At 41.7% G+C, this 26,079-nt stretch overlaps 1 protein-coding gene across 3 annotated transcripts in view; it reads left to right on the top strand.

Moving 5' to 3' along the window:
* DNAAF9 (dynein axonemal assembly factor 9) overlaps window positions 1–26,079 on the top strand; it is a 154,200-nt gene that overhangs the window by 15,587 nt on the left and 112,534 nt on the right. For all 3 annotated transcript variants that reach the window (XM_047771506.1, XM_047771505.1, XM_047771507.1), the window contains exons 2-6: window positions 9,217–9,296; window positions 14,914–15,033; window positions 19,520–19,644; window positions 21,147–21,243; window positions 22,112–22,218. In XM_047771506.1, coding sequence (XP_047627462.1) covers window positions 9,217–9,296; window positions 14,914–15,033; window positions 19,520–19,644; window positions 21,147–21,243; window positions 22,112–22,218 — 529 coding nt within the window. The remainder of the gene's footprint in view (window positions 1–9,216; window positions 9,297–14,913; window positions 15,034–19,519; window positions 19,645–21,146; window positions 21,244–22,111; window positions 22,219–26,079) is intronic.

Raw genomic sequence — 26,079 nt, 5'->3', positions numbered from 1 at the left:
CTGAGGCTAACTGTATTGTCAAGAAACCAGTGAGGTATATCGGAAAGAAAAAGCTCAGAGTCAGACCACCTGGTGGTTCAAAGTCTAGTACTTTTTTTTTTTTTTTTTTTAATCTTTTTAGGGCCACACTTGAGGCATATGGAAGTTCCCAGACCAGGGGTCAAATCAGAGCTGTAGCCGCTGGCCTACACCACAGCCACAGCAACTCTAGATCCGAGCCGTGTCTGCAACCTACACCACAGCTCATGGCAATGCTGTATCCTTAACCCACTGAGCAAGGCCAGGGATCAAACCTGCATCCTCATGGATGCTAGTTAGATTCGTTTCCACTGAGCCACGATGGGAACTCCAGGTTCCAGTACTTTTAATCTTTACTCAACTTTGTGATTTGGGGCAAACTGCTTTTGTTTAGGTCTTGTTTTCGTCTTGTTATCTAACATGTCTAGATTCTGAGCCTGAATCCAAGGAACGTGAGAAGTATAGTATGGTATACAGGCAGCATATTTGACGTAAACTGCATTACTGGGTCTGCTGGGTCTGCAGGTATTCAAGAGGAGGAACTTTGTAAGGTTATGGATGACCACAGGCCATTTACCCAGGATGTGCCAGCTGTGCTCAGGTAGACCTAGAAGCTAGAGGTCAATGATTTTGCTGGGCCTGGTGTATGTTTAAAAGTTTTTATTGAAAAAAGGGAAAAAGAGACTGGATAGCTACACAACAAACTCATAATGGTGAACTCTGGAGGTGAGGAATAGTGAACACTTTAGTTTTATATGTAATTTTCCATTTTTTAAAAATGGAAAAGATAGTAAATTAATATTTTACGTAATTTAAAAGGCACTAACATAGATAAAAGTGAATATGCCAGAATGTTAATAGTGATTAATTCTGGGTGCTAAGAAGATGAATGATTGTGGTTTTCTTTATAGTTAACCAGGTTTGTTTTTTTTTTTTTTGTCTTTTGTCTTTTTGTTGTTGTTGTTGTTTGTTGCTATTTCTTGGGCCGCTCCCGCGGCATATGGAGGTTCCCAGGCTAGGGGTTGAATCGGAGCTGTAGCCACCGGCCTACGCCAGAGCCACAGCAACGTGGGATCCGAGCCGCGTCTGCAACCTACACCACAGCTCACGGCAACGCCAGATCGTTAACCCACTGAGCAAGGGCAGGGACTGAACCAGAAACCTCATGGTTCCTAGTCGGATTCATTAACCACTGCGCCACGACGGGAACTCCCAGGTTTGTTTTTCTTTAATAGGTAAATATTTCAGTAAGTGACAGGTTTAATGGTTCAGTGACAAATAATAGGCTATTCTGGTTAAAAATTAAATTTGGGAAGCAAGAAAATGTTCAAAGGAAAAAAGAACTGAATTTAGTTCTACCCAGTTGACAAGTAAATAGAAGATACCATTGTTACTGGCCAGGGCTCTTGGCCTTCCATAACCAGTAACCAGTAGAAATTGATAAAAGGCCAGACAGATTCAGGCAAAGCTTTAGGGTTCCTGATGCCTCAGGAGGAAGTGAAAACAAGTAACAGGTTCCCTTACTCCCTTACTTGCTCACTCAGGGGGGTGAGCTGGTTCCTTATATGGCATGAGGGTAGGGGCAGGTCCAGGGGTCAGACCAGAGGGGTGGCTTAGATGGTTTGCCCAGCCCTTTGATGATGGTGTGTGCAGGGGGCATGTGCAGTATCTGCTCTTGCTCCTGGTTCCCTGTTTCTACTCCTGGCTCTTTACAAGTGGCATGTGGGTTTTGGTCTTTCTGTGTCTTCTTGTCCATAATTTGCCTCGGCTGTGTATGCAGTTATTTTTAGTCCCATATAGTTTGTATTTTGTTGCTTGAGGAGATGTTTGTCCAGGTGCAAGCACTGCAGCAAAGGGTCCCAGGTCCCAGGTCCCAGGTCCCAGGTCCCAGGCTGTCTCACTGTGATAATATTTTACTCTGGGAAGAGGAAGGTTTTTCTACATTTTATATACTTCCACTTTATTTGGCCAAGATACTTATGAGAAAGAAACTCTTTCTGCTGCTGTCTTTAGTAATGTCTTGGCTTCTCATAGCAATAGTGGGGGAGCTCTGTGTTTCCTGGTCACTGGCTGGTTCTAAGTTTGAAAACCAAAGAGCTCTGGGAAACTTGGCAGTCAGCCAGGGTTGGGAAAGGGACCAAAGGAACAACTTAATGAAATATTTCTAGTGTAGAGAATTAGTGCAAGATGAATTTTAAACATGAGCAAGTAGGGGGGGTCAGGCAACCATTTCCCAGGGAAAGAAGTTTTCTTACTTTAATCTTGCTCATCTGCTACTTCTAAAAACCCTAAGTTAGTCCACGTGTCACCCTTATCTCTAGGCCCAGGTTTTTATTTTGAAAATGTTCAAACACACAGAAAAGACAAAAGAATAGTACAGTGAACACTCTGTACCCATCACTTAGATTCACCAGTTTTTAACTTTTTGCCTTAAGTGCATTGTCTTTACTTTTTCTTTTCTCTTCATTCTTTTTTTCTGTTAAACCTTTTTCAGGTTTCAGTCATCGCAATACTTCACTCCTAAGTACTTCTTCATGCATCTGCTAAAAAGGACATTCTACTGTGTAACCATCCTAACTTTATCTCAGCTGTGAAAATTAACAGTAAATTTGAATATGCCCTGGATAATAGGTAATCCAGGGCATATTCACACTTGATCTTAGCCAGAAGGCCAAGAAGTGATATTCAGGGTATATTCAGTTTTTCTCAGATGTCTCATTGATGTTTCCCTGGGGGAGTGGGATGGTTGTTTAAATCAAATTAAGGCGTGTAAATTGCATTTTTTTATTATTATTCTTTAATATCTTTTACATTAGAATAATTCTCTCTGTTTTTTTTGTTGTTGTTGTTTTTATTTTTGTTTTCCTGCTTTTTTTTCAGGGCTGCACCTGTGGCATATGGAAGTTCCCAGGCGAGGTGTCAAATAGGAGCTGCAGCTGCTGGCCTACACCACAGCAACATGGAATCCAAGCCGTGTCTGCCACCTACACCACAGCTCACAGAAATACCAGATCCTTAACCCACTGAGCAAGACCAGGGCTTGAACCTGCATCCTCATGGATCCTAGACAGCTTCATTTCTGCTGAGCCACAACAGGAACTCCTGAAATTGTAACTTTAATTTAAACAAATTTAAACTCAAAAATTTTTAAACTTTGCTAAAATACACATAAAATTTACCATCTTAACTATTTCAAGGGTACAGTTTAGTGACATTAAGTACATTAACATTGTTGTGCCATATCACCAGGATATATCCACAGAACTCTTTCATCTTACAAAACTGAAAGTCTGCTACCTACCTATTAAATGATAACTCTCTACTCCTTTTCCCTTCGGCCTCTGGCAACCATCATTCTATCTTTGTGGATTTGACTGTTGTAGGTACCTCAAAAACATGGAATCATACAATATTCGTCTTTTTGATACTAGCCAGTTTCACTTACTGTAATGTTCTTAAGATACATCCAGTGTTTTAGCATGTTTCAGAATTTCATCCTTTTTAAGACTGAGGAGTTCCTGCTGTGGTGAAACAGGATCTTCGGTATCTGTGCAGTGTGAGAATACCATTTTGATCCCTGGCCCCCACAGTGGGCTAAAGGAGCAGTAGGTCCCAACTGTGGCTTGGATCTGATCCCTGGTCTAGGAACGCCATATGCCACAGGGCATTCAAAAAAGAAAAAAAAGGGGAGGGGTTGAATGGTATTCCATTGTACGTATATACCATATCTTTGTCCATAGACGCTTGGGTTGCTGCTATCTTTTGACTGTTGTGAACTCTGCTGCTATGAAAATGGGTGTACAAGTATCTCTTTGAGTCTTTCATTTCTCTGGGGGTACACTTAGGTCTTTATTCTGAGTTAAATTTTTTTTGTTGTTTTTTAGAGGATTTTGACTGAGGCATGCAGCAGCTTGATTTGGGATCTCAGTTCCCAGACTAGTGATTGAACCTGGGCCGCAGTGGTGAAAGAGTCCTAACCACTAGACCACCAGGGAATGCCTATGAGTTAAATTTTGTATATGGTGTAAAGTCAGAGTCCAGATGATGATGATGCATGTAGCAATATAGTTCTCCCAAAACTGTTTGTTGAAAAAACTCTCCTTTCCCAGTCTTGGTACCCTTGTCAAAAATCGTTTGGTAAGGAGTTCCTGTCGTGGCTCAACGGAAATAAACCCGACTAGTATCCATGAGCACTTGGGTTTGATCCCTGGCCTCCCTCAGTGGGTTAAGGATCCAGCATTGGTGTGAGCCGTGGTGTAGGTCACAGATAAGGCTCGGATCTGGCATTGCTGTGGCTGTGGTGTAGGCCGGCAGCTGCAGCTACGATTTGACCCCTTGCTTGGGAACTTCCATGTGCCAAGGGTGCGTCCCTAAAAAGCAAAAAAAAAAAAAAAAAAAAAATTGACAATGAGCACATTATGGTAAGTGAAATAAGCCAGTCACAAAGAGAGTTTATTACTGGGGCTCTCAGTTCTTTCTGTTGTTCTGTCTGTCTTTATGCCAGTACTAAACTGTTACAGTTTTTGTAGCTTTATAATAATTTTTGAAATCAGAAAGTGTGTTCTCCAGCTTTATCATTCTTTTTCAATATTGCTTTGTCCATTGTGGGTCTCTTGCAATTTCGTATGAATTTTAGGATGGGTTTTTCTATTTCTTAAAAAAAAAGGCACTGGAATTTTGATAGAGATTCCATTGAATATGTAGATTGCTTTGTGTAGTAGTGTATGAACATGAATGTCTTTCCGTTACTGGTGTCTTCTTTAATTTATTTTGGAAATGTATGAATGATTCTGATTCTTCACCAGCATGTTGGTATCATCACTAGTTTTTTTTTTTTGTCTTTTTTTTTTGCTTTTTCTAGGGCCGCTCCTGCGGCATATGGAGGTTCCCAGGCTAGGGGTTGAATCAGAGCTGTAGCCACCGGCCTACGCCAGAGCCACAGCAACTCGGGATCCGAGCCGCGTCTGCAACCTACACCACAGCTCACGACAACGCTGGATCCTTAACCCACTGAGCAAGGGCAGGGACCAAACCCGCAACCTCATGGTTCCTAGTCGGATTCGTTAACCACTGCCCCACGACGGGAACTCCTAGTTGGTATTTTAACTTTTCTAATAGATGTGTAGCAGTAATCTCATTATGGTTTGGGGGATTTTTTTGGTTTGGTTGTTTTTTTTCATTTGTTTTGGGTTTTTTTGCTTTTTTAGGGCCACAGCTGCAGCATGTTGAAGTTCCCAGGCTAGGGGTTGAATTGGAGCTGCAGCTGCTGGCCTACACCACAGCCAAAGCAACGCAGGATCCGAGCCATGTCTGTGACCTACATCATAGTTCATGGCCGACACCAGATCCTTAACGCAGTGATCAAGGCCAGGGATTGAACCCTCATCCTCATGGATACTAGTCGGGTTCATTACTACCAGCCATGATGGGAACTCCTCATTATGGTTTTAATTTGCATTTCCCTAATGGAGAATAATGTTGAAATGTTTTCATATGCTTATGTGCCATCTCTATATCTACTTCGAGAAATTTTTTTTTTTTTTTTGTCTTTTTAGCTATTTCTTGGGCCGCTCCCGTGGCATATGGAGGTTCCCAGGCTAGGGGTCGAATCAGAGCTGTAGCCACCAGCCTATGCCAGAGCCACAGCAACGCGGCGGGATCCGAGCCTCGTCTACAACCTACACCACAGCTCACGACAACGCCGGATTGTTAACCCACTGAGCAAGGGCAGGGATTGAACCCGCAACCTCATGGTTCCGAATTGGATTCATTAACCACTGCACCATGACGGGAACTCCCGAGAAAATATTTCTTCATGTCTTTTTCCTTTTTTTCCAATTGGATTGTTTGGTCTCTTGCTGTTGAGTTTTGAGAGTTTATGTTTTACTTGTGAAATAAGTGATTTGCAAATATGTTCTCCCAACCTGTGGCTTTTCTTTTCATTCTTTCAACAGGTTCTTTCACAAAGCAAACATTTTTAATTTTGATAAAGTCCAATTTATCAAATTTTTAATGGCTCTTTTATATATCAACTCTAAGAACTAAGTCCTAAATATTTTCTTCTAAAGATATTTTATAGTTTTACATTAAAAATTTTAAATCTGTGATCTATTTTGAGTTTGTTTGTGAGGTATAAGGTTTAGATTGAGGTTCATGTTTTTGTCTATGGATATCCAACACCATTTATTGAAGACACTATTTTTCTTCTGTTGTTCCAACACCATTTATTGAAGAGGCTCTTTTTCCTCCACTGAATTGCTTTCCAACCTTTGTCAAATATTAATTGGCTATATTTGTATGGACCTATTTCTAGCTGTTATTTGCCATTTCATTGATATATGTGTCTTTCAGCCAGTGCCATTCAGTCTTGATTACTCTAGCTATATCATAAGTCTTGACATCAGGTAGGGTGGTTCCTCCCACTTTATTCTTTTTCTAAAAAGTTTTTGCTATTCTAGTTTCTTTGCCATTTCATATAAATTCTAGAGTAATCTTGTCTATATCTACAAAAAACCTTGCTGGGATTTCGATAGAAATTGTGTCAAACTTACACATCAATTTGAGGAGAATTGACATTTATACCTATGTTGAGTTTTCCAGGCCATGAATACAGTATGTCTCTACACTTATTTGATTCATCTCTTATTTGATTAGCTTTATTAGTGTTTTGTAGTTTTTACCATGTAAGTCCTGTGCATCTTTAGATTTATATTTAAACGATACTGTATTTATTGTATTATTTTTTTTTGCTTTGTAGGGCCATGCCCACATTATATGGAGGTTTCCAGGCTAGGGGTCTAATTGGAGCTACAGCTGCCAGCCTATGCCACAGCCACAGCAACACCAGATCCGAGCTGTGTCTGCAACTTGCACAACAGCTCACAGCAACGCCAGCTCCTTAACCCACTGAGCGAGGCCAGGGATGGAACCTACAACCTCATGGTTTCTAGTCAGATTCATTGCCGCTGCACCACTACAGGAACTCCAATGATACTGTATTTTTAATTTTGGTTTCTGTCTGTTTATACAGTTGGGGTTTGTTTTTGTTTTTTTTTTTTCTTTTTTGGCTGTCCCGCAGTATGTGGAGTTCCTGGGCCAGGGATCAGATCCGAGCCACAATTATGGCCTACACAGCAGCTGCAGCAATGCTGGATCCTTTATGCACTGTGGGAGGGCCAGGGATTGAACCCGTGTCCCATTGCTCCAGGGACTCTGCAGCTCCTGTTGTGCCACAGCAGGAGTTCCTACAATTGTTTTTTTATTTGTTGATATTGCGACTCCATTTAACTCACTTATTCTAAGATTTATTTTCTGTAGATTCTGTGAGATTCCTTACATAGACCATCATGTCATCTGCAAATAGGGATAGTTTTATTTTTTCCTTTTCTATCTGTATGCCTTTTATTTCCTGTTTTTGCCTTATTGCATTGGCTAGAACTTCTAGTATTGAAACTTGAACGGGAGTAATGACAGCAGTCATCTTTTTCTTGTTCCTCATTTAGTCTTTCACCATTAAGTATATTCCAAACTTTGCTTCGGAGGTTTTTTGTAGATCATCTTTAACAAGTTGAGGAAATTCATCTAGTTCTAGTTTTCCGAGTGTTTGTATTGCAAATGGGTGTTGATTAGATTTTGTTGGATGATTTTTCTGCATCAATTATATGGTTTTTGTCTTTTTTTTTTGCCATTTCTTGGGCTGCTCCTGCGGCATATGGAGGTTCCCAGGCTAGGTGTTGAATCAGAGCTGTAGCCGCCGTCCTACGCCACAGCCACAGCAGCGCCAGATCTGAGCTGCGTCTGTGACCTATACCACAGCTCACAGCAACCCGGATCCCTAACCCACTGAGCAAGGCCAGGGATCGAACCCACAACCTCATGGTTCCTAGTCGGACTTGTTAACCACTGAGCCACGATGGGAACTCCAATTATATGGTTTTGTGATTTGTTTTCTTCATTAGCTTGTTAGATGATGGATTATATTGATTGATTTTCCAGTAATGACCCGGACTTGGATCTCTCTTGGTCATGGTGTCTCAATCTTTTATATGTTGTTGAATTCTACTTGCTGATAGTTAATTGGGATTTTTACATTTATATTCATGATGGATATTGGGCTGTAGTTTGTTTCTTTCTTTGTCTGGTTTTGGTATTAGGTGGAAGATTGTAAACATCTTGAGGAAAACAGGGATAAGGGTCACTAAGTCATGGATTTGGGATGTGGAAACATCAGAAAGAATCCAGAGGGAAGGGGGAATTCAAGGAAGGGAAATGCTGTTGTCTGGCTGGAAATACTGTTGCCTGAGTGAGCGTAGGGCAGTGTACCAAAAGAGAAGTGTGAGGATGAAGTATGATTGTTACGGATGGAACAGTTAGTGTAGGTGGTTTGTGGAGGATCTTAGTTAATAATGATGTGGTAGAGCTGGGAATATGTTGATGGTAAGGACAAAAAATTAATATAGAAGTGTTAGGGAATGAATAGTGGGGACAGATCTTGAACCTGAAGGTTATGTGAACACTCAGTGGAAGATCAGTCTTAAGCAGGAAAGCAAGCACCTCTCTCTGGGGCTTCTGGGAAGGAGGAGGGATTGATATGGACAGCATGGGGTCCTTTGAAGTGACATTAATGTCTCCTTATCCTTTGTTTGGGAGGAATGGCATAACCTTAAGACCAAAGGAATCGGAGGTCTGCACAGAAATGGGAGCAAGTATCATCTTCTGACACTCTCTGTGGGGGTATTTGTGACTAAGAATCAGAGCTGCCTTAAGGTCCATAGATGAGCTTTTGGTTTTTATCTGTTTGTTTTTGTTTTGTTTTTAACTGACCGATGAGGACCACAGGACAGACTAATGTGGAAACTTTTCTTTGATAATCTTCAAAAATGAAAAGTCATTAGAGGTCTGTCTGGTCAGCTGCTGAGTTACAGTCCTGTGCAGCATTGATCATGAGAGGACTTTTGACTCCATCCTTTGTTGATCCAGAGAGAGTTTGTAATCAGCAGTTCAGACTTAGTCTTCAGACTAATTCTGCATAATCTCTTCTTTAAAAATAGAGAAAAAAGAATACCCTCTCTCTCTCTTTTTTTTTTTGGATTCTGATACCAAAGCCACACAAGGACTAGTTTCCATCCCTAACAATCATTTTCTTCCTCATGCCTTCATGTGCTGGCTTTCAGGAAGCTGATTTCTGTTTTATTGCAGCTGCAGTCGACTCCGCCAGGTTCAGAGCATCCTGACCCAAAGCAGCAAGTCTCAACCCGATGGGATCCTCTGCATCCTAGGTCAGTGCTTTTATCAAGGTGGGACTCAGGGCTGGGGCAGCTTGGCCTCTGTTCACAGGAAGGTATTGATAGTGATATCACTGTGAGATAAGCTGTGAGTTAGTATCCTTCTCTCAGCTCTTGTTCCCCTGAAATCTGTTGTTGTTTTAATGAGGTATCAGTGAGACCTTACATAACGACCTTACAAGGGAGCAGTGTTGTCCAGAAAAGGAAAATGAGACTCTGAGAGATGAAGCAGACTTGCTCAGAGCCATAGAATGGCAGAGTTTGGTATTTATTTGTTCTTTAACATTATTATTATGAAAATACATCATATAATTACAAAAAATTAAAACAGCACACAAATAATAATGAACAAAGCTTTCTAATCATCCCAGATACCCAGCCCCAGTTATCGCAGAGATGACACTGTCATCTGTATGCTAGTTTTTTTGTTTTGTTTTGTTTTGTTTTGTTTTTTTAGAAAGGGAACGTATTTGTATCCTGTTGTTAACCTAATTGAAAATTCACTTGACAGTATATCTTGGAGATTTTTCTATATCAAGTAGACCTCCTTCTTTATCTCGTTTTCACTTACATTCACAGAATTGAGTCATAAAAGTTACTTAGATCAGATTGTTTGTTGGTCAGCTACCCATTTTCCTTCCCCACAGTGAACCAGTTTTCTTGTTTGTCCTTCCTCAGATACTCTATGTGTAATTTTGTTTTTTCACTTACTAGCACTTCCATTTAAACTTTTGAGAGGCAGTGAATGTGCAGAGTGGTTAAAAACATGGACTCTGGAGCCAAGCAGCTTTGGGGTTTGAATCCTGGCTTCATCCTCACTTAACCCAGAGACACAGTTTATGGTGGGCCTGAAATTCCAGTCATTGATTTCAAATGCTGAAATAACACTCACTGGATTCCCTTTCTAGCTTGCAACCATCAAAGGGACGGCGGGGGAGGGGGGGGAACCTCTCTTTGTTATGGATTTATTTATGAATGAAACCACTTGTTTGTTACTATATTTATGCTGTTATTTCTATTAGTTAAGGCTTAACCTAGTAAAAATAAGCAGCATACAACTGATATGTGGACTACTTAAATATAGAATACTAAAGGACTGAGGAAAGGATCAACTTATAAGAATATCATGAGACCAAATTTACACACACACATATTTTATGGAAACACAGATGTTGCAGAAATGGGTGTTTGAGGTTGGGTGTGAAACTGGAGGTTAAAAGTTAATAAACCTTCAGGACAAAGAACTGTATGTGAAAGTGAAGCAAGAAATCAGTGAGGCACTTGCATTTTTAAATGGCTTCTGAGGTTTAAGTAATTCTACTTTTTGAGGTCATTAGAGTTATCGCAACATTTCATGGTTGGTTGGTTGGTTGATTTAATTTAGCCTTCTAACCCTTCCAGTAACCTTCTGAGTAACTCTGACTCAACTCTCTCCACTTTTACATTTGTCATTTAGTTATTATGGTATAGGAAGTGTTCTCACTGATTTTCTGCCAACGTGTTTTTTGTTTTGTTTTTTTTTTTTAAGCAGCTTTATGGGAGTTCCCATTGTGGCTCAGCATTAACGAACCTGACTAGCATCCATGGGGATGCAGGTTTGATCCCTGGCCTCACTCAGTGGGTTAAGGATCTGGCATTGCTGTGAGCTGTGGTATAGGTTGCAGATGCGGCTTGGATTCTGTGTTGCTGTGGCCGGTGGCTTCAGCTCCAATTCGACCCCTAGCCTGGGAAAACCTCCATATGCCATGGGTGCGGCCCTAAAAAGACAAGAAGACAGGAAAACAAACAAACAAACCAAAAAACCCCCTGAAAAACAAAACAAAACAGCTTTATAAGGCAGTGCAATTGATGTAAACTGCAGATACTTAAAATATACAGTATAATGTTTTGACATCTGTATACACATGCAACTACTAATATGCTTTCTGTCACTACATTAGTTTGCATTTTCTAGAGTTTTATTTAAATGGAATCATACTGTATGTATTTTATTTTCTCTGACTTGTTTCACTTAGCATAATTATTTTGAGATTCATCCATTTCATAGCATATATCAAGAGCTCACCCCTTTTTATTGGTGATTGGTGTTTTTTTTTTGGCTGCGCCTACAGCATGTGAAAGTTCTCAGGCCAGGGATCAAACCCTCACCACAGCAGCAACCCAAGCCTCTTCATTGATAATTCAACCTGCTGCACCACAAGAGAACTCCCTGGTGATTAGTATTTTATTACATGTACATACCAGTTTGTTTACCCATTCAACTGTTGATGGGTATTTGAGTTTTTTTTTTTTTTGCTTATTACAAATAAGCTGCTATAAACATTTGCATACAAAATAGTTTACTGTGTTATATTCTTACCAGCAGTTCCTGACAGTTCCATTTTTTAAATAATAAACTAATTTTTTAGACCAGTTTTAGATTTGCAGAAAGATAATAAAGAGTAAAGAGATACAGAGGTAGAACACAGTTCCCATGTACCCCTCACCCAATTTCCCCTGTTATTAGCATCTTGATGTTGTACATTTATTACAGTTAATCAAGATTAATATTATTAACTAAAAAAATCCACCCTTCATATTTCCTTAGGGTTTTTTTTTTTTTCTTTTTTCTTTTTTGGCCACCTGGTAGCATATGGAGTTCCTGGGCCAGGGATCAGATCTGAGCCACAGTTGCAACTTAAGCCACAGCTGCCTCAATGCCAGATCCATAATCCACTGCACTGGTCTGGGATCAAACCTGCAGCCCAGCGCTCCCTAGGTGCTGGTGATCCCATAGGCCACGATAGGAACTCCCACATTGCCTTAGTTTTTGTACCTAATGTCCTTTTCAAACTCTTGCAGGATCCCATGTTAAATTTAGTTGTGATGTTTTCTTCAGCTCCTTTTGACTGTGACAGTTTCTTAGACCTTTCTTGGTTTTGATGACCTTAACAGTTTTGAGGAGTACTAGTCAAGTATTTTGTAGCATGTCCCTCTGTTAGGTTTTTTCTTATGTTTCTCTCATGATTAGACTAGGGTTATGGATTTTGGAGTGGAAGACCTGTGAAATACCATGCTTGTTTCATCACCTGGTATCAAGAATACATACTATCAACATGAGTTTTCGCTGTTTATATTGACTTTGATCACCTGGCAGAGATAGTATCTGTCAGGTTCTGAACTGTACTCTCCCCACCCCTCCTTCCATGCTATCTTTGGAAGGAAGTTGCTATGCAGGCCACATTTAAGGAGTGGGAATTGTGCTTCATTGCCTTGAGAAGGGTAGTATCTACATAAATTATTTGAAATTCTTCTGCATGAGATATATTTCTCTTCTTCCCCATTTATTTATTTATTCAATCATTTGTATCAGTATGGATTCATGGACATTTGTTTTACCTTTGAGTTAAAATCCAGTACAATTTCATGTATACTTGAGTTTACAAAATCCACTGTTGCTTCAAATTATTCCGGCTTTGGCCATTTGGAACTCTTTCAGTTGGTTCCTATGTCCCTCCCTTTGACATAGCCCCATCAAAGTTTTAGTTTGTTTAACACTTTTGTACTTTATGACAGTATAAGCTACCCTAAAGTCTTTTTTCTGTTTTGTTTTGTTTTTAGGGCCACACATGTGGCATGTGGAAGTTCCTGGGCCAGGGGTTGAATCCGAGGTGTAGCTGTTGGCCACAGCCAAAGCCATGGCAGTGCAGGATCCAAGCCATGTCTGCAACCTACACCACAGCTCACAGCAACACCGGATATTTAACATACTGAATCGAGGCCAGGGATCAAACCTACATCCTCATGGCTAGTAGTCGGGTTTGTTACCTTTGAGCCACAACAGACACTCCAGGATACTTTAGTGTTATTTTGTATATTATCTGCTCTGGTTCTAGAATCAGCAGTTTCACTAAGGAGCCCTGATTTCTTTTCTTTCTTCTCTCTCTCTCTCTTTTTTTTTTTTTTTGGCCACACCCCAGGCATGTGAGAGTTCCCAGGGCAGGGATCAAACCCATGCCACAGCATCAATCTGGGCCACTGCAGTGACAACACTGGATCCTTAACCCACTGTGCTGTAAGAGATCTCCAGCCTTGATTTCTTTTATTGGAGAATGTTAATAGAAACCAAGATCTGGCCTTGGGTTTGCTCTTTGCTACCGGGATGGTGTAGCTTCTAAGCCCTCTCAGGTGACAGAGTAAGGAAATGTACATGTGTACGTTAACTGGTGCATATACAGAAATCTATAAATGTTATGTCACCGTCTCTATCTGTATTATGCTAAATATGATTCATGTTAATGTTTCCAGCTCAAACCCATTACCCCATGATCATTCTAGTCTCCTTCTCTTGCTTATCTGTAAACTCCCACTCCACCAAGGAAAAGCTTGTCATCTACCATCCACCATCCATTTACTTGTGTAATTCCAGTATACATGTGTGGTAGTATCCAATTTAATGTTAACCCATGATATCCTATAAGAAACAACTTTATCAACTAGAGTACCGTGCTTACATGTAGTGTTGTTTGCCTTTGTTTTTGTGGCAGTTTATGTAACTGGAATCCTTAGACGACGACATGCTGCCCAGTCTACTGGTTATTTTTAATTCCATAGCCATTTCGGCTTCAGGGCTTTTATAGGCCTGGTCATTCCTGCTTTTGATTCTTCATCCTTCCCTTCACGGAAGTGTTGGATGGGATAGGAGAGGGTGCTGCTTTGATCTAGTTGAAAAAGTAGCCTTCCCATATTTGAAGTCCTCTGCCACACGTGGTTCCTAGGCCCTTCTGGTCTGAATAGCCAATACTTTTCACTGATAATGAATAACCTTTGGCAGTCCTGTTTCTCGGGCTTTAGCCATATTTTCATTCTTGGAGCTTCTTCTGCCCCACTCTTTCCTCTTACCCTCACATAGACGGCTACCTCCTGCCGTTGACATGTCCTCTTGCCAGAGCCACAGACACCCAGGAACCAGGTAGTATATGTGTCTGCAGCATTGAAAGGCAGTTGTGAAGGCTGTCTTGCTTAATTTCCTTTTGTTTATCTCTGACCCAGCACCTCTACACTGTAAGCTTTGTGAGGACCATTTGTTGGTATATTTGCCACACACTTCAGCATCCAGCAGAGTGCTAGGCCTTGGGCCTCATAAATATTCGTGAAATGACCAATGTCCGTAGATTCATTCACTGGTCCTCTTTTCATTTCTTTGAGTTTTTTTCAAACCACCTTAATCCCCCTTTATCTGGTCCCACATATTTTGGTAAAGGTTTCTGATGCCTGTTCTTATTCCAGCTGAAAATACTATGAAATCTTTAACCAGCCATGACAGAACTTGGACTGTATTTTCTGGTTCCTTCTATCCTCAAGAATTGTGTTTGACTAAATGAACGGGTTTCTATAGTCTACACTATTTGACTGTCTCCACTATATAGATCTTGAATCCAAGTAAGGGTAGCTGATACTGAGGCCTGCTTTCGCAGAGAGAGTTGTTTGATTTCAGGTGCAAAACTGGTCTGAAGTACTGCCTTTAACCTTACCATCAGGGTTTTGCTGATCAAGAGCAAACTATTGGGGCTCAGTTGCCCCCACCCCCGCCAGTACAGTACAGCTGATCATAGCCTCCTTTGCCTTGCAGGAATCGATAGCAGGTACAATGAAGGCTGCAGAGAGCTGGCAAATTATCTTCTGTTTGGTTTGTACAATCAGAATACCAGTGATTTTGAGAAATCTGGGTTTTCTGAAGAAGTTCTTGATGGTAAGTATATACTGATAAATTCTTTGTGTGAGAGGAGTAGGTGATTTATTCCTTTGGATTCTTACTTAATGATCCTTTTGTGGAAAAATACCAAATTTAAAATAGCCTGAAGCCCCAGTAAGTTTTTGCTTTTTTTATTAATGAAAACCAACATTTTTTCTTTGCTGAGATATTAAGTAGTATGTTCTGTTGGTCACCTGATGGATAATAAGAGACTAGTGACAAGTAGTTTTCAGAATATGTTTACTGAGTAAATCAGCTTTAGAAGAAAAAAGTAAACATCAATGTTTGGCTTTATATCTTCTTGGCAAAGCACTAGTTTTCCTCTGAATTGCCCACTGCCTCTGCATGCTGGGAGGTTCATATTATGTGCTGTTGTCCTATGAAAGCACTTTCAGCTGTGAGTCAAGGATGAGCCTGCAGGCTACTCCTACCAGGAAGACTTCATGTGGCTCTTCAGCTTAGGAACAAAGACTCTTTGTCCTGCTCTGTCTTTGGGAATTGTTTTCTGTGTGACTGTAATTCATGATGATGCCTGTGACCACAATGCAGGCTTTCTACTTACATTCCCCTTTCCTCGGCTCTGAGACACTCACCCCGTGTTGATGCTGCTGTGGGGTAATGCCCAGGAGCTATCTCTGCTATCACATTCTTAGCATCATGACTTGTCTGCCAGATGGATCAGGAGACACAGGAATACACAAATCAAAATGGACAAGAGACAGCTCTTGTGAAGCAGCTGGGGGATGCATGAAAGCAAGCATCTGATGCTGAAATAATCTTGCTGTAGATCTAGTGCAGTGATTCTCAACTGGGGGCGGTTTTATCCCGCAGAAGACATTTGGCAATATCTGAATACAGTTTTGGGAGTTTTTTTGTTTTTTGTTTTTTGTTTTGCTTTTTAGGGCCACACCCCTGACATATACAAGTTCCCAGGCTGGGGTCGAATCAGAGCTGCAGCTGCCGGCCTACACCACAGCCTCATCAATGCTAAATCCAAGCCGAGTCTGTGACCTACACTGCAGCTCACAGCAATGCCAGATCCTTAACCCACTGAGTGAAGCCAGGGTTCAAACCTGCATCTTCATGGGTACTATTCAGGTTCGTTACCACTGAGCCACAATGGGAACTCCCTGAATGCAGTTTGATTGTCACAACAGGGCAGAGTGTATAGAGGCCAGGGGTGCTGCAAAACACCCTACAGTGCACACACAGGATAGCTTCCCACAGCAAAGAACGATCTGGTCTAAACTGTCAGTAGTTCCGAGGTTGAAGAACCCAGGTCTGCTGTATGTGAAAATTTTTCTGTAGTAAAGTCCTTAAGTACCTATCCTTATTAAGGACTGATTAAAAATTTTCTTTTTGTTTAGGAAGTAAAGAGAGAACAGGCTGAAATTATTCCTTCTGTTAAATATTTTTCAATTCAAATTTAGTTTCAGATTTTTATTTTTAAAAAATACTTTCTTACACTGGTTTAGAAAGAATTCATCTTGGCAACACATTTAGAGAGTTGTAAAAAGGCAGATACAGAGTTCCGTTGTGCCTCAGTAGGTTAAGAATTTGGTGTTGGCACTGCTGTGGCTCCAGTCGCTGCTGTGGCATGGGTTCCATCCCTTGCCCAGGAACTTGCCCATGCTGTGGATGTGGCCAAAAAAAAAAAAAAAAAGAGGCAGATGCTTGTACTAGCCACATATTTCACTACAGCCAAGGTTACTAAGGCCACTGCAGTACAAAAATTAAGGAAATAGTTTATATCCTCAGTAGTGCTCTTTTTTGCATATCTTTGTCTTTATCTTGTCATCTAGCACAATGAGTGCTTATAAAAAGAGCATTTTCTTCCAAATTAATAAATTCATTGTATATTATTAATTTATTTATTTGGCTGCCCCTCACAACATCTAGAAGTTCCCAGGCCAGGGATCACACCTTTGCCACAGCAATAACCAGAGTCATAGCAGTGATAGCACTGGATCCTTAACCCACTGAGCCAGCAGGGAATTCCAATAAATTCATTTTTTTAAATACAAGTAGCTGGAAAGCTTAGTTTACTGGATTTATGCTTCTAAATTTTGATCTCTATTTATCTGAGAGGAAAAGAGACAAACACAAAGGGTTTATTTTTATTTTTTATTTATTTTTTGTCTTTTTAGGGCCACACCTGAGGCGTATGGAGGTTCCAAAGCTAGGGGTCCAATTGGAGCTGTAGCCACTGGCCTATGCCAGGTCCAAAGCAACGTCAGATCTGAGCCACATCTGTGACCTATACCACCACTCATGGCAACGCCAGATCCTTAACTGACAGAGCGAGGCCAGGAACTGAACCTTTGTCCTCATGGATGCTAGTCACATTTGTTTCCGCTGAGCCACAATGGGAACTCCACAAAGGGTTTATTTTTATTTTATTATTATTATTATTTTCTTTTTGTTTTTTGCCTTTTCTAGGGCTGCTCCCGTGGCATATGGAGGTTCCCAGGCTAGGGGTCTAATCGGAGCCATAGCCACTGGCCTATTCCAGAGCCACAGCAACACGGGATCCAAGCCACGTCTGCGACCAACACAACAGCTCATGGCAACACCAGATCCTTAACCCACTGAGCAAGGCCAGGGATCGAACTCGCAACCTCATGGTTCCTAGTCGGATTCTTTAACCACTGAGCCACGACGGGAACTCCCGGGGTTTATTTTTAAAAGAAACTTTTATTTATTTATTTATTTATTTATTTTTATTTTTATTTTTTTTTTGTCTTTTTGCTATTTCTTTGGTCCGCTCCCGCGGCATATGGAGGTTCCCAGGCTAGGGGTCGAATCGGAGCTGTAGCCACTGGCCTACACCAGAGCCACAGCAACTCAGGATCTGAGCCGCGCCTGCAACCTACACCACAGTTCACGGCAACGCCGGATCGTTAACCCACTGAGCAAGGGCAGGGACCGAACCCGCAACCTCATGGTTCCTAGTCGGATTCGTTAACCACTGCGCCACGACGGGAACTCCTAAAAGAAACTTTTAAAGTGGTTTATGTGTTCATTCAATTGTCTTATGCTTTCTTCTTTTCCCTAATTGTCTAGTCTATTAAAATCTGTTGTGATGACATTAGTCGTCTGAGATCCCAAGCATGCTTAGATTTAGTAACTGTTGCATTATTTCTTTTACTGGATCCTAAGAGTATAGTCGACACAGGAAGCCTTCTGTGGCACCACACTCTCACTAATGGAGCTGGTGATCCTCATGTGACTCCGGGTGGCAGTGGTGGGGGGAGTCTCCCAGCCAGGATGAGAGGGGGCCTCTTTCCTCTCCCTGGCTACCTTTTAACTCCAGCACTTAGCTGAGAGTCAGCAGTAAAGAGGCCTTTTCAGGCTGTGTTCCTAGAACACCTTGAGTCTGACCACATGTGGCACTCAGAGTGACTTAAAAAGCCACCTTCATGGAGCTTTATTTCATGAGGCCACCTAGCCGTGTTGTCAGCTGAGATCAGTATTCACTGGACTTAAGTTTCCATGGATCATGGTCAGTCACACTGTACTACTGTGTTGGCATTGCCTCAGATGCTCTTTGCCCCCATGCTCTTCTCTCACCTCCAGCTACCTCCTCTAGTCTCTTCCTTAGTGTCACCTTGTTAGAAAGAGACCAAATGACTCTGGTGTCTGAGGAGTCATGGAATGGAGCCTCTCCTTTTTTTCTGCAAGTATGACTGCTTTCTTTTTCAGTGTTCAAACTGGTTTAATACTCCTGCTCCATTCCATGGCTCGTTTATTAGTTTATCTTGTTTTATCTGCACCATTGAGATTGTTTAATTTATTTAACCCACCAGCATTGATGGTTGTTCCTTAAATAATGTGAACTGTAGATCTATTTATGGAAGGCTTGTCCATTTGCCTCTGCTTCCTTCCTCTTAGCCTTTCCTGTGTACAGAGTTCACCCCTGTATACAGTAACCCTTCCCAGTTTCCAAGGAAAGGGATGTCCTGACAGGCACTGACAGGTGACATCCTTGGGCCTACAATTGTCTTGAGCCAGATGAGCCAGCAGCCAAGAACTTTAGATACTGATGTCAGCAGGAGAACCAGTCACTGGCCATATTTGGCACTATTTTCCTGCCTCAGTGGCTTTTGGCTGTGGAGTTTCCATTTACTGTTTATCTTCTCAGTGAAGTTTTTGGTACAACTGATTTTGCTGTGTTGAACTTTGCAAACCCTGAAAGCTGTTCTTTTGACTTATTCTGTGCCTGCACTACCTTAATAAGGGAACTGTGGTGGTAGAAGTGTTGTGTGGGGACAAGGAAATCCTTGCTGTCTACACTTGAGTGTTCTGTACTCACTTTGAAGCATGTTGCCTAATTAAAGAATTTTCAGTTTAGAGTTTTGTTACATTGTCTCTGAAGTAGTTTTAATGGTTTTACTGATAATGTGGTCAGGATGTCCTAAGGAAATGCTTTTGACAATCTTGTGTTTTAATTTGGTTGTGTTTTTTTTGTTTTTTGTTTTTGCAGATGTGATTATATTGATTAAATCAGATAGTGTCCATCTGTACTGTAATCCTGTAAACTATCGCTATCTCTTACCCTATGTGGCACATTGGAGAAATCTGCATTTCCACTGCATGACTGAAAATGAGGTGAGGAGAAAAGATGGAATAGGCCCTTAGAGACGCTCTAAAGATAATCTTCCAGGAAAGTAGAATCAGAACAGGAGACCCTTAAAAAAATCAAATTGCAAAATATGGTTACACAAAAAAGGTTATTTGTTTTAGGGGAATTTGTCATATGTCATTATGAGGCTACCTTAGAGATAAATTATATTCCTGAAACAAACAAAAAGGACTCTTCAAATTGGGACCTAATGGTAGGCTTGTGAACCTACCTTCCTGCCCTGCTTCTTCATCACCAGCCTGGATCTATTCCCTCAGGCCTAGGAACTGCCCCAATGGCCTTTCATAAGTTCTGTGACATTTCTGTGTTTGGATTTCTTAGTATGTGTTTCTATTTCCCTTTGAACCCATTTTAAAGGTTTGGCTGGGAATTAAATTGGGACTCAAGATTTCATGGAAATTGTAATCTGATGTAGGTCAAGAACACTTCTTTCCATGTGAGAATTTGGGGGATTTTTGTGGACACCTTTTATCTCTTCCATTTAGATTTCTTTGAGTTGATTTTTTGTGTGTGGTGTAAGGTAAGGGAATAACAAGTGTTTCTGACCAAACATATAAAGTTGTTTTTTGTTTTTGTTTTGTTTTTTGCTTTTTAGAGTCGTACCCATGGCATATGGAAGTTCCCAGGCTAGGGGTCCAATCGGAGCTACAGCTGCCGGCCTACACCACAGCTCACAGCCACGCCAGATCCGTGACGCACTGAGTGAGCCAGGGATCGAACTCGCAACCTCATGGTTCCTAGTTGGATTTGTTTCCGCTGTGCCATGACGGCAACACCACAAAGTTGATTTTAAAAACATCCTCTTGGAGGGAGTTCCCATCGTGGCTCAGTGGTTAATGAATCCAACCTGGAACCATGAGGTTTTGGGTTCAATCCCTGGCCTCCCTCAGTGGGTTAAGGATCCGGCATTCCTTGAGCTGTGGTGTAGGTCGCATGTGCAGCTCAGGTCTGACATTTCTGTGGCTCTGGTGTTTCTGTGGCTCTGGTGTAGGCCGGTGGCTACAGCTCTGATTAGACCTCTACCCTGGGAACTTCAACATTCCAGGGGTGTGGCCCTAAAAAGACAAAAAGGCAACCAAAAAAAATTTTTTTTTTTTTACTAAAAAAATCCTCTTGGAGTTCCTGTTGTGGCTCAGCAGTAAGGAACCTTACTAGTATCCATGAGGATGTGGGTTCAATCCCTGGCCCTGCTCAGTGGTTTGAGGATCTGGTGTTGCTGAGAGCTGTGATGTAAGTTGCAGACACGGCTCAGATCCCGAGTTGCTGTGGCTGTGGCGTAGGCCGGCAGCTGTAGCTCCGATTGGACCCCTAGCCTGGGAACCTCCATATGCCATGGGTGCGGCTCTAAAAAGCAAAAAACAAAAACACCCTCTTGGGACATTTGGGACAACTAATAAAAATGCAGAGAAAATGAGAGCCTTTGTATGATGTCTCTAGGGCCTGTTTTCATTTTAACTTCCTTCTTTAGTATGAGGATGAGGAAGCTGCAGAAGAATTTAAAATCGCCAGCTTTGTGGACATGGTTCGAGACTGTAGTAGAATTGGCATTCCGTACAGCTCTCAAGGTGCGTATCTGACGGTCAGCCATTTTGGAACCTTGCTGGGATGGTGTGTTTGTCCCATGTCCTTACTTCTCTGTTCAGTGGAGGCATTCAGCTGCAAAACCCATTGATCTGTTTTCACTAAAGGCAAAGAATATCAAGCAGAATGAAATTTGGGGATTTTCCAGTGCAAGCCAGTGTTTATACCTGAAGTTTTAGTAGCAGTACAGCAAGCTACCAGCAGTCAGATGGAAAAACTGATAAAGGATTTACCTTAGTTTCTGTCTAATCTATACCACTTTTTATACATGGACTATAGATGTGGGGCTTCTTGCTAATAAGAATTTTGTGTAGGTGTTATAAGTATGCTGACAGTGAGCCTCAAAAATAATGTGTACAAATACAGGGGAAAAAGTCAAGTTTAGCTGTGCTTGTATCTTATTTAAAAAAAACAAAAACAACTTTTACATTGAAACTTACTGTTATAAGAAAGGGAAATTTTTGATTTAGTAATTTTCCCTTGAGGAAGTTGGTTAGCTATGTTTCTTAGGGAAAAGGAACCAAGTTTTGGTCTATAAATAATTATATCCTCTAAATGATACAAGTCAGATGTAATAGGCCACTCTTTATTTATTAATTACTTACTTTGGAAACTAGAATGTGAAAATACTTTAGAGAAATATGAATTTTTGCAATTTGTTTATAGTTTGTATTTTCTTTGACTTTCATTTCTATTGTTAATATCTAGCCATTTTATCTGTTTCAGTTTTATTTTACCAGATGAGGCTGTTGCGAACTTGTGAGAAACGATGCCTGTCTGACCACATTAGATCAGGTTTATTCAGCTGTGTCCAGGATGGTATTTGATACATGTTTTACTTGATTCCTCTAGGTCACTTGCAGATATTTGATATGTTTGTAGTGGAGAAATGGCCAATTGTACAGGCCTTCGCACTTGAGGGCATTGGAGGGGATGGATTTTTTACCATGAAATACGAGGTATGTATGAAAAGCGGTACACCTGATTTTTGTCTGCCACTGGGTTGATTTTTTGAAGGACCTCAGTGTGAGTGTTCATTATAACCCTGAAAAGCTTGCAGTGACCTCCAAAGGGGATGGAGCAACTTACAAGACTTTAAATGGAAAGTACTTGCTGTTTAAGGCTGGTCCTCAAACTGAACTCTTGGGTCCTTTATTCGTGGAATTCTCTGTCCTCCTTCCTCCCCTTTCTCCATTCTGAGTTCACTGTAGCACCCTCGGCTGACTCCTTTTTATAGCTTTTATCATCTCTGTCAACACATTTGTCACCCACACACACAGATCCACCCCGGTTTCTGAATTGAAAGCTCCTTGAGAACAAAAGCAGTCTTCTTGTTGTTTGTCTCTCAGAAGTTCATATAATTTAACTATTCAAGAGCAGTGGGACAGTGCAGAATTTTGTATAAGTACTGTATACTAGAGGAATAAAAGGGTTAGCCTTAGTGATAAGAACAGTCATCTTTTATTTCAATATTCTTTGCACCTGCAGGATGACTAATAAATGTTTGTTAAATGAATTAATGAATGAGACTGGGAGTGGGGATCATCCAGGGTATACATTAGGGAGGATGACCTGGTATCCACATGCCTCCTCCATGGGATCCCCACTGAGATGACCTGCCCCAGCACAGGAACCAGGGAGAGGGAGCTTTTGACATGCTAGAAATGGGAACATAATTTTAGGGCTACAGTAAGTGGGAACTTGGGAAGCAAGGCCCAGGACTAAGTCCTGCCCTTCCTTTTGAGTGGCAGTGTCCTTAAGAAATTAGTGAGGCTCACCTGGCAAACCCTGTACTGTAGAGGAACATGGACTATAGGGATGAAGAGGCACACACTACATCAGCCCCACTTTTCTTGCTCTAAAGCTACAGTTTTGTCACATTGACTATAAGTCAGAACATCAACAAGGCTGTGGGAGCTGTCCCAATACCAAGTAATGCTCTCTAATTTATAATAATAGGGGCTTAAAGGGAAGCAGGCCATAGGAAATAGAGAGGAAGCTTAATACTTTTAGTGACAATGGAAATGTTTATTTTTAATTAGTTGTATAAACTAGGCATTTATCATGTCTCCTGTATGTAAGGCACTGTTCTAAGCATTTTCTATGAATTTACTTTAATTCTTAACAGTAACCTTTTGAAGTAGGTACTATAATTATCCCTATTTTACAGAAAGGTTAAATGAATTTCCCAGAGTCACAGAGATGGTAGCTAGTGAGTAGCAGGGCTAGGATCCAGTCTAGAGGGTCTGGCTGTAGAGCCTGTGCTGCCACTAAATTAGCATTGGAAAGCATTGCCTTAGGAGGCTTCACAATTCAGGCAGCCCAGATAGGGTAGGCTTATAGCTCCTGCATTAAGGCGCTTCACACCATGAAGTCATGTCCCAAAGGAACAAAATCTTCTTTCAAGAAAACCTTTACAAAGTAATGTAGATTTTTTTTCTTTGCCACACTTGTGGCATGCAAAAGTTCTTAGGCCAGGTATCAAACCTGTGCCACAGCAGTGACCCAAGCCACAGTAGTGACAATGCTGGATCCTTAACTGCTAGGCCACCAGGGAGCTCCATTAATGTAGATTTTCATTGTAGGATGGTGTTTTTAAGGGGCTCCTTAGCCTGGAGGCCCTGCATTTGGAAGATGAGCTCCCAGAGCTTTCGGTCTTGAAGGCCAACAGGGCTTAATTTCAGAAGTCCCACAAGATTGAGGAAGATAGGGACTTCACTCTTAAAGGCATACAAAAAATCTCACACACTCCATGACTCAGGACAGAAGCAGTAATTTGATAAGAGCCTGGGCCAGACTTACCTGTTGGTCCCAGAGGGTCAGGAGACAACTACACCATATCCTGGAAGTATAGCAGCAGCCATTCCCTAAGAGCTTCCTGCTACCATGTGGACACTGCTGCTAGCAGCAACATTGTGGAATCTTCCCTCTGGCTCCTTCACATGGAGACCTGGCCCCAACCAGTGGCCTGTAGGTGTAAATGCTGGACACCTCAGGCCAAACAACTATCTGGGTGGAGGAAACAGCCACACCCATCAACAGGCAGTCTACCTAAAAACCTCCTGAGCCTACAGCCACTTCTAGATAAGGCCCTGCCCATCAAATGCTTAGTCCCCAGCTCCACCCACCAGCAGGCAGACACTAGAATCCCCTGGACCCTGGTCTTGCCCTCCAGGACCCCTGCAGTAGCCTCTGGACCAGCCTCATTAACTAGACACCACACACAGGAAAACCACAGTTCCATAGCCTGTGGAGCCAGCCTGCCCACAGTAGGCCAGAGCCTACACTCAGACAAGCTGGGCTCCAGTCCTGCCCACTAACAAGCTTCAGAACACCCTGGACCCTGAACTCAACTGTATCAGGAAATGCTGCCTTTCCTACCAGCAATATGACACTAGCTCTGGGATCCCTGGGCCCTGAAACCAGACTCCAGGACTCTGGTTTGCCTGCAGGTGGTCTGTACCAACCCCAGGACCAGGGTTCACCCATTAGAGGGCAGTCAATAGCCTTGGAGTCTCCTGGGCTCTGACTCCACCCACTAGTGAGCCAGCATTAAGTCCCAAGGCTCCCTGGGGTTCTCCAGCCCTGCCAGCTAGCAGCCTCTGTACAAAGTGGGGCAGCAAATCCTACCACACAACCCACATAGCTCTCCACAACAGAAGGACCTCATAGGGGGAATCCCTAGAGCATAAGCCTGAGTGGTGAGAGGGAAGTGCACTGCCAGGATGTATAAGACATTCTCCTAAGAATGTCACTTCTCCAAAGTCAGGAAACATAACTAACCTACCAGGTACATAAAAATACAAATAGCAGAGTGAGGCAACAGAGGAAAATGTTCCAGACAAAGGAACAAGGTAAAATCCTAGAAGTTCCCTTCATGGCTCAGTGGTTAATGGACCCGACTAGGATCTGTGAGGATGCAGTTACATCCCTGGCCTCACTCAGTGGGTTAAGGATCCGGCATTGCTGTGAGCTGTGGTGTAGGCTGCAGATGCAGCTCAAATCCCACATCCTGTGACTGTGGCTAGGCTTGCGGCTACAGCTTTGATTCAACCCCTGGCTTGGGAACCTCCATATGCCACGGGTGTGGTCCTAAAATAGAGAAAGAGGGGGAAAAAACCCTAGAGGAAGAACTAAGTAAAGTGGAAATAGGCAGTCTGCCCAAGAAAGTGCAAGATAGTGATCATAAAGCTGATCAAAGAACATGGGGAAAGAATGGATGCACAGAATGAGAAATTAGATGTTTTTAACAGTTACAAAATAGAAAGAACAAACAGAGATGACATATAACTGAAATGAAAAATACTTTAGAAGAAATTATCGGTATATTAAATGATACAAAGAGATGAATGAGCTAGCTGGAAGAGAGAATAATGGAAATAACTGATGCTAAATACAAAAAAAGAATGAAGTGAGTTCCCGCTGTGGAGCAATGGGGTTGGCAGCATCTGTGCAGTGCCAGGATGCAGGTTTGATCCTCAGTCTGGCACAGTGGGTTAAAGGATCCAGCATTGCTGCAGCTATGGTAATGGTCACAACTGTGGCTCAAATCAGTTCCTTGGCCCAGGAACTCCATATGGCGTGACAGTGACCAAAAAACAAAAAAGAATAAACCACCCCCACTAACAGCAAAACAGTTTCTAAAAAATGAAATGAAGACAGTTTACAAGACCTCCGGGATAAGTGCACTAATTAAGTGCACTAATATTTGCCTTATAGGGTTTTCAGAAAGAGCAGAGAACGAGAAAGTTGTGAGAATATATGTGAAGACATAATAGTTGAAAACTTTCCTAATCCAAAGAGGAACACACTAAGACACT

This window comes from Phacochoerus africanus, chromosome 3 (genome assembly GCF_016906955.1).
Source record: "Phacochoerus africanus isolate WHEZ1 chromosome 3, ROS_Pafr_v1, whole genome shotgun sequence".
Classification (NCBI taxonomy): domain Eukaryota; kingdom Metazoa; phylum Chordata; class Mammalia; order Artiodactyla; family Suidae; genus Phacochoerus; species Phacochoerus africanus.
The sequence above is the reverse complement of the archived record's forward strand: the minus strand, read 5'-3'. Positions and strand labels throughout refer to the sequence as shown.